Source organism: Helianthus annuus, chromosome 15, assembly GCF_002127325.2.
Source record: "Helianthus annuus cultivar XRQ/B chromosome 15, HanXRQr2.0-SUNRISE, whole genome shotgun sequence".
In the NCBI taxonomy this organism is placed as follows: Eukaryota; Viridiplantae; Streptophyta; class Magnoliopsida; order Asterales; family Asteraceae; genus Helianthus; species Helianthus annuus.
The window spans coordinates 151412709-151422193 of NC_035447.2; the positions used below are offsets into that span (position 1 = coordinate 151412709).

The window sequence follows — 9485 nt, forward strand, 5'->3', positions numbered from 1 at the left end:
GGACCGTTTTTAATGTGGGGCAGTGCAAATAAGAGCTGGGATTGGGCCAAGTTTTTTTAGTGGGCGGTGTTTTAATTGGCGGTGAATAAGTGGGTGTTGATTGGGCCACAAAAGATAGTGGGTCGGTGTAACTTTTGATAACTCGTGCAAACAATGAAAACAACCTGCCGACAACCTGATTGGTCAGACAATCACGTGAAGAAGATGACAAAAGAGCGAACCACAATTGAACCTTATAAGCGGACCTAAATGTTCTAAAAGCGGACCAATAACATGATTTGGAGCGGATCTGTTTGTGACACTATAAGCGGACCACAACAGTGATCAATGAGCGGACCATAACAATTGCCCAATGAGTGAACCAACCTGGTTTGTATGAGCGAACCATACACTTGTTCGTATAAGCGAACCATACAAGTATTTTGGAGCGGACCTGTTTGTATGACGCGAGTTCGAACCGAAAAACCTCGATTTCTCCTAAACGGCTAGGAGTTTCGATCTGAAACTTGGTAGGATTGTAGAACAGGTCTATACGCACAACATATCCAAAAATCAGACGATTTGGACCGTGAAAACCCGTTCAATTTGACGTTTTTCAGTAAAAAAACATGAAAATAGGTAGAAGATGAAGAAATAGATGTAATCGGATCTGAATCGGCTGAAATCTGGTACGAAAACGATGTGTTTGATCAAGCAATCGAGCTCCTTGCTCTGATACCACTTGTAGACCGGTTTCGATACCGTTCGATTGCGTAACGAACGTTCGACGTGCGGAATCCGTGAACGTGCGTGACCGAACACACAATAACGTACACTAATCGGTGATTCTATTAATGATGTGACGAATACAAGCTCCGTGAATCACGTTTTGCCACTTTCTCTCTCTAGTTTCTCTCTCTAAGCACCTAGCTCTCCAAGCTCTAATGTGGCAAAAGTTCTAAATCTAAACCCTAAGGCTCCTATTTATAGGCACAAGATTATAAGGGATTTCCCCTTTTTTACAATAATGCCACCTTGCCTATTGTTTACAAATTACAATATAAAGCCTATTTTACTTCTATTTCAGCTACGGTTCCGATTGACGAAGGCGATAGACATTCTGCACTAACACCTGCAGTTCTTGCTATTGTTGTTGACTAACTTGTTGATATATGGCTTTCCGGTAGTAGTCATCTTTTCCGAATGGATTCTTCACATCACTGGCTTCTCTGTTCTTGCACTCTCTCTTGAAATGACCTTTCTCCCTGCATCGAAAACAAGTATCTATATCAGATATCGAAAATTATGTGAGAGACATTGGAGAACACAGATTCAGTGATTATAAAGGCCAATCAAGTTCGGGGCCGTTAAAGTACAAGGACAAGGTTTGTTTAGCTCTTTAGCTCAACATGAATGTCTCGTAAACATGAATAATCAACTCTAATAAAACGGTTTGCTGGAACTCACGCTTGAATGAAACCCTAATGCTCTCTCTCCTATGGCGATTTTTTCTTGTTCTTCATGAAACCTGATTTTCTTCGTGATCTGATGTATAACAGTCTGTGATTAGAGTTTTGATCCTTTCAAAATTCTATAACGAACTCGTTAGCAATAGTGATCGATCTAAAGTAGGGTTTTCACTTTTTTCGTTTGCTTTAATCGCCGCCTTAGGTATCAGTATTGAAACCCTGATTTATTACGTTGGTTGTTGTTGATTGCGGTTAACTGAGTTTAATTTAGCTAGATTGATAACTCCAACATAATCGATTAAGGGTGGCGGACTGATTCTAGGGTTCTAGGATTTAGGGTTTTGTTTTCGTTCCTGCTTTCGTTTGTTGCGGCTTTAGGGTTTTGGGTTATCGTGTGCATGGTTGTTTAAAGTTCTGATTTCACGTGAGAGTTGTTTGTTTAGCTATGGATGTTCGTTCCAAGACTGGTGACGTTACTGCTAGTGTCTTGCATGACCGCGGGAAGCCGCCTGACCCGCTGAACAGTTTTGCTAATAAACCAACTGACCTAGATGGATCTGATTACTTGAATGAAACGGTGGATGAGGAGATACCTACACCGGGTACAGCACCAATTCGTGGGATTGGGTTACGAGTTACTAACATTGAAGGCAACCCTCTACTTCCGAGAAGAGGTATGTTTTCTACGTCGAATGTATCGGTTTTGGATGGGTTGATGAATATTTCTAAACCTGTGGAAAACTTGTTTGCTGCTGGAGCATCTTTGTCGTCGACTAGCAAGGATGATAATGCTGGTCAGTGCCATGAGATGCCTTCGTTTGCTAATGTGGTCCAAGGGAATAAGGCGGATGTTAAAGTGAATTTTCGTTCCTTAGAGACGAGTGAGAAACAGGATGGGTGTGATGTGGTCCTTTCTAGGGAATCGGTCAAAGTTGTGCATGATAAGCTTGCTAACACGCTATATGGGTATTTCTTGGGGGACCGGGTTGCTTTTCCCGTGGTGGACTATTTTGTTAGAAATAATTGGAAGCGGTATGGATTGCAAAAGTCAATGATGAATGCCAACGGCTTTTTCTTCTTCAAATTTGCTGATCAAGCAGGTATGCAAAAGGTTCTTACTGAGGGGCCATGGATTATTCGTTCACAGCCGTTATTTTTAGAAGTGTGGTCGCCATCGTTAAAGCTTGAGAAAAAAGAAGTGAAAACGGTTCAGGTTTGGGTAAAATTCCATGAGGTTCCTCTAGCGGCATATACGGAGGATGGTTTAAGTCTAATTGCTACAACCATTGGTGTGCCAAAGGCTTTGGATTCGTTCACCACGTCTATGTGCGTTGATGGTTGGGGGAGAAGCAGCTATGCTCGGGCCCTGGTAGAAATTTCAGCGGATTCTGAACTGAAAGAAGAGTTAACGATTGCGGTTCCTTGTCTTGATGGGGATGGGTTTGTAAAGGAGAAGGTCTACGTTGAATATGAGTGGTGTCCTCATAGGTGTGGCCGATGCTGTGTTTTCGGGCACACCCATGAAAATTGTCCTCTGCAGGCTCCTAGAGTGTCAAAAGATAAAAAACAACAACATAAGGGTCCGGGTTATGTTAGAAAGATGAAGCAGCCGGTTCAGGATCCTGGTCCGTCAAAGAGACAATCTACTTTGGATGACGATGGGTATACTACTGTGCTAGGGAAGAAGGCAGCGAAAAGAGTGGGTTTTAATGTCAATAAGCCGAAGCCAAAATTTGAATATCGCCCAGTTTCTACTAATCGGAAAGATAACGGGAAGTCTAAATCGGAATCAACCAATGTGGTGTCTCGAAATCCTTTTGATGTTTTGAATGAAGTGAATGAGGAGCAAGGCCAAAGTAGTAAATCGGCTGGAGATGGTAATGATCCGAGTGCTAATGAGGAGCCGGATGGGGGTAGGCAAGATCCGGCCAAAGTAAATCTGGATGACGATGAGCTTGTTGATGATTTTTACGAAACGGATGGCTATGAAATGGATGGTTTTTTGAGGCAAGGTACTATTAACACAAAAAAAGGGGCAAGCACTCCTTCTTCATCGGTCCTCAATGGTTAGTCTCGCCTCTTGGAACATAAGGGGTTTGAACCGCCCCATAAAGCAAACGGAGGTTCGCCATGCCATTAAGGAGTTAAAGTTAAGCTTATGTGCAATTCTAGAATCTCATGTGGAGGTGAGTAATCTGCCTAAAGTGTGTAAGGCTGTTTTTCGGTGGTGGAACTGGACGTCGAATGGGGGCCATTGTGTGAAGGGTACGCGTATTATTGTTGGTTGGAATCCGGCTATGCTTGATGTTATGGTGCTTTCGGAGACTGATCAGGTTATGCATCTCCAAATAATTCTAAAACAGTCTAAGAAAATGTTTTTTTGTTCGGTAATTTATGCAGCAAACTACTACATTAGTCGGAGGGATTTGTGGAAACAACTTTCTTTGCATAAGAATTTTGTTTGTAATGAACCTTGGGTCATTCTAGGTGATTTTAATTCGGCGTTGAATCTTGAGGATAAATCTATGGGTTGTTCCTTGGTGTCCCTGAGCATGAAAGAGTTTCAAGAGTGTGTGGATGAAATTGAGATGGTTGATATAAAACGCACTGGTATCCATTTCACGTGGAATCAGAAACCAAAGAAAGGGATTGGGCTAATGAAAAAGATAGACAGAGTTATGGGAAATTCCCATTTTATAGATAAGTTTCCGAGTGCTTTTGCTGATTTTCATCCTTCTCGGTTATCGGATCATTGCTCGTGTGTGGTTAGCGTCCCGGAGATGGAAAATAGAAAACACCGGCCTTTTAAATTTGCTAATTTTCTGGCATATAAACCTGATTTTTTGCCGATTGTGGAGAAGGGGTGGGGTATGTCCATTGATGGAGTGTATCAATTTTCGGTTGTTAAAAAACTTCGTCTGTTGAAATCTCCGTTACGTGCGTTGCTTTATCACCAAGGTAACTTGCATAAAAAAGTTGAAGAGCTTAGAGTTAAGCTTGACCGTATTCAGCGTGATATGGATAACGATCCGTCTAGTCTTATGCTGCGTGAGGAGGAAGCTATTACTAGAAGCGAGTTTCAAACCGCGTTGTTAGACGAAGAGAGGTTTTTGAAGCAAAAATCTAAAGTGGACTGGTTAGCGGCTGGGGATATGAATACGGCCTTTTTCCACTCGACACTCAAGAACAGAGTTCACTATAGCCGTATTGAGGTGATTCGTGATGTTCGAGGGAATGTTTATACGGATGAGATGGTTTCGGGAGCTTTTGTTGATCACTATGAGCACTTTTTGGGCTGCCCGGGTAATCCGACTATTAGTCCGACTCCTGATTTGTTTTCTAAAAAGTTAGAGAGGGATGTTGCTCGCCATATGGTCCGTCCGGTTACTCCTGATGAGGTTAAAAGGGCAATGTTCTCCATGGGTTCGGATAAAGCTCCTGGTCCTGACGGGTTTACAGCGGGTTTTTTTAAGAATGCATGGCCTATTGTTGGTGATGAGGTATCAAAAGCTGTTATAGATTTCTTTGCTACAGGGAAACTTTTAAGGGAATTAAACCACACGCTTATTGTTCTTATTCCCAAGACATCCTCGCCATCTGTGGTAACGGACTACCGTCCGATTGCTTGCTGTAATGTGCTTTACAAGTGTATTAGCAAGATTGTTGCTGACAGGATCAAAGGAGTGCTTAATGACATTGTGAGTGTCAACCAGTCGGCTTTCGTTCCAGGTAGAAAAATTTCCGATAATATTCTGTTAACTCAAGAGTTGATGCATAATTATCATAGAAACATCGGCCCCCCTAAATGTGCGTTTAAAGTGGACATCCAGAAAGCTTACGATACTGTTGACTGGGCGTTTCTAAAGAACATTTTGGTGGGTTTTGGGTTTCATAGCAGCATGGTTCATTGGATCATGGTTTGTGTTTCCACGACCACGTTTTCGGTTTGTATTAATGGTGATATTCATGGTTTTTTCAAGGGTAAGAGGGGGTTGCGTCAGGGAGATCCTATCTCTCCGTATCTTTTTACCCTTGTGATGGAGATCCTAACGGCTATTCTTCAGCAGACGGTAAGGATAGACTCTTCGTTTAAGTTCCATAACAGGTGTGAACGTCAGCAGATTATAAACCTGTGTTTTGCGGATGACTTATTTATTTTCGCTAGGGGCGAGATAGCGTCGGCTAGATGTATAATGAAAGCGCTCAATTCTTTTTCTAAGATGTCGGGTTTGGCGCCTAATGTCCAGAAAAGTACAGTTTTTTTCTCTAATGTTCCATCGTTTGTTAAAACTGCTATTCTGAATATAATGCCATTTATTGAGGGGTCGTTGCTAGTGAGATACTTGGGAGTTCCTCTTATATCGTCTAAGTTATTGTACAAAGATTGCCAAGTGTTGGTGGAGAAGCTTGAAAAACGTATTATGCATTGGAGGAACAAATTACTTTCATTCACAGGTAGACTGCAACTTATTACTTCGGTATTGTCTTCTCTGCATGTTTACTGGTCTTCAGTGTTTATCCTGCCTGCTCGAGTTGTTTCTAGCCTGGAAGCTTTGATGCGTAATTTTCTTTGGTCTCATGATAGTTCGTTCCAGAGGGGCAGGGCAAAGGTTTCTTGGAATACTGTTTGTGTTCCTAAATATGAGGGTGGGTTGGGGATTCGTCGTATTGGTGATGTTAATAAGGCCCTTATCTCTGCGCACATATGGAGCATTTTATCTAAACGTGAATCGTTATGGGTTGATTGGGTTCATTCGTACAGGTTACGAGGTAAAAGTTTCTGGGCTTGTAATACCCCTTCTTCTTGTTGCTGGTCGTGGAGGAAGATTATTCAGCTTCGGCCGGAAATGAGGAGTTTTGTTTGGGCCGAGATCGGGAATGGTTTATCGGCTTCAGCTTGGTTCGACTCATGGAGCAATATAGGTCCGTTGTTTCAATTTTTTACTCCGAGACAAATTGCAAATGCGGGTTTCAGTTTGGATGCCAAGGTGGCTGATTTATGGTTAAATTCTTCGTGGGGTTGGCCGATTGAATGGAGACATCGTCTCCCGGCTCTTAATCAGATTGATACTCGATCTATTCAGCCGGCTAAGGAAGACAAGTTTTTGTGGCGCCAAGGGGATCACCTTCATGAGTTTTCAACGGCTCGGGCCTGGGATTCCTTTAGACATCGAGAGGTGGAGGTAGAGTGGTGCCGTATTGTTTGGTTCAGTCAATGCATCCCTCGCCATGCGTTCTTAATGTGGCTTATTATGAGACGTAAGTTACTCACTCAAGATAAGATTTTAAGCTGGGATATCTCGCGGAGAAAAAACATGAACATGATGTGCTGTTTGCTTTGTTACGCAAATCATGATTCACATAACCACCTGTTCTTCGAGTGTAAATTCTCGGATCAGGTTTGGCACAAAGTCAGACATAAAGCGGGTATGGAGTCGGTTGCTTCTAAGTGGGATGGCATTGTTAATTGGCTTGTAACTCGGTCCAGGTCGAAATCAGCTGGAAGCTATGTTGCGAAATTATTGGTAGCCGCCACTGCGTATCTCATTTGGCAGGAACGTAATGCGAGATTATTCAAGAATGAGTTGAGACCACCAGAAGCTATTATTGATCTTATTTTCCAACAGGTCAGATATAAATTGATGGGAGCGAAGCTAAAGAATTGTGAAAATGTTCGAAGGCTTCTTGGCGAATGGGGAATCATTGGAGCTAAACTTCATGAAGATGGTGGCTGATTGAGTCGTTTTTGATTGCTTTGTGCTAGAGTTTAGTCTAGTTGTTTTCCAGTTTGGTGGTGTTTTTGTGTTTTTCATCTTGATTTACTTTCATGGGGCATGTCCCATGTTTGAACTAGTGTAGGTTCTCTACACTACTTGTGCTTTGTTGATTGTGAATATATAGAATCACCGGGGTAACCCTTTACCCAAAAAAAAAGAAAACAAGTATCTTTAGATTTATCAAAACCTAAAGTAGAAATGTGTGCATCAAGAAAATCATTTCTTCCGGTAATCAGTTTGAACTTTTCGGCTCGTCTAAGAACACTAGCTAGACACCATTTGATGTCCATTAGTTCCATCTCTTTGGCGTCTATCTGATCGTAATCCTCCTTTGTGAGCATAGGATTTCCGATCCTTCCAGCAACTAAACCTTCATAAGATAGCAATACAGAACCAAGTAGAGCCATGTGATCTTTCGCTACTTCTTCAGAGAAACTTTGGCCGTCTGTAAGATTCAAAGCAATGTTGCACTGGATCACATAACCATTTCCAGTTTTCGTACTCTAAGAATGAAAGCTTGTAGTTGAATCTTTCGGATTAACACTTGGATAAGAAGAAAAACTACTGCTTTTGGTTGAACTCTGATCAACTTTTTCCGTTGAATCCCCAGCACTAAACGCAGTTTGGATCTTTGGGCTTCTTTCAGCTTCTGGAACACTACCTTTGTAGTACATTTTTACATCCTGTTGACCACTTGGACTGTTCATCCTTGCGATCTTCTGATGTTCCAAATCCTGACCCTCAATCTTTTCAATAAACTGAGAAATAGTCAACCCATCATAAACCCCAGTATTCTTTAGAATCATCAAGTAGGTACCCCATTCCTTTTGCGGTAAAGCATCCGCTAACTTGTCTACCCACTCTTCACGATCTTTTGTAATACTAAGCATCGACATGGATCGCACCAAGTGGCAGTATCGTTCAATCAGCTTCTTTGTGTCTTCACCCGGTAAACTACTGAACAAATCAAACTCTTTCTTGATCAATGCCTTCTTGCTTTTAATCATGTGCTCACTTCCCTCAAACTTGATTCGAAGAGCATCCCATATTGATTTTGAATTTTTATCGTGCTGAAGCAATATGTAGATGTCTTCTTTGATGGCTTGCTGTAATAAACTGATCATCATCTTCTCGGCTTTGTACATATCCTGTTCTTGAACAGTAAACTCAGATATAGCTTTTTCAACTTGTAGATCAGTTCTTGGCAAGACATACTTCTTCAAAATACATTCCCATGACCTCAAATGGTTTGCCCCGTAATACTCCTCAATGCTCATTAACTTCGGGGGTTTTTGAGTAGTTCCTGTCTCGTTTTCCAAATTCATGGCTTGAGCAATGATAGCCGGAGTAGACGGAGTAGCAAACCTGTTGTAGAAATCGTTATCCATGATTCGGCAGCACGTTGTTCAAAAACAGTAGCTTTCGAGCCAAATCACCCAGATACAGTGTCGAGCGGAATTGCAAACAACCTTTCAAGCGAAATCCCAAATTTCAATTTGGAGCGGAATCTCAAAATTGCACTCTGGAGCGGAATCTCAAACTTGCACTCTGGAGCGGAATCTACTTTTTGTAGTTTGGAGCGAAATCTCTGATTTGGTAGCTTGGAGCTGAATTACAAACAACTTTGAAGCAGAATCAACCCTTTGGAGCTGAATCAGACAATTTGGAGCGGAATCAGTCACACAACTCGAGCGGAATCACTAGAAGTCCATTCGAGCGGAATCAATTCGAAGGTCATTTTCAGTCACTTTTGGTTCGAATTTTAATGTGTAACTTTCAAGGATTTGTTAATGTTCAATTTTATACAATCTGTGAAAATTTGATCTGGTTTTGACCGTTAAATCTTCCTGAATCGATGAAAGAAGGTGAAGAAGATAGAAAATACAATCAAAATCAGCTGTAGTCTGCAGAACTCCTCCTCCTGAGCTCTGATGCCAATTGTAGGATCGTGCGATTGACCCGAACGAGTCTTTCAGAGAGGTTCTGATCTATTTCAGGTGCGGAAAACAAGAAATAGACTTAGATACAGCAAGCAATTCACTTTAAACACTGATTATATTGATTTGACAGCAAATACAATCAGTCTTCACACCGGCAGCACTTCGGTTTGGAATTCGACAATCATTCCTCTGATTTCGCTCCTGGAACCTATATATACTGCTCATGATTCCGCTCAAAAGACATCAGAACCATTTGGAGCGGAATTAGAATCTTGTGATTCCGCTTGAAACCGTTTCGGGCGGAATCACTTACATATGTT

At 41.8% G+C, this 9485-nt stretch overlaps 1 protein-coding gene across 1 annotated transcript; it reads left to right on the forward strand.

Annotated features, from left to right (window-relative positions):
* Nucleotides 1-1893: 1893 nt before the first annotated feature.
* On the forward strand, nucleotides 1894-7183 carry LOC110914579. Its single transcript, XM_022159369.1, has 2 exons — nucleotides 1894-3514; nucleotides 3621-7183. Exons 1-2 carry the CDS (start codon nucleotides 1894-1896, stop codon nucleotides 7181-7183), a joined length of 5184 nt encoding a protein of 1727 aa, XP_022015061.1.
* Nucleotides 7184-9485: the final 2302 nt, after the last annotated feature.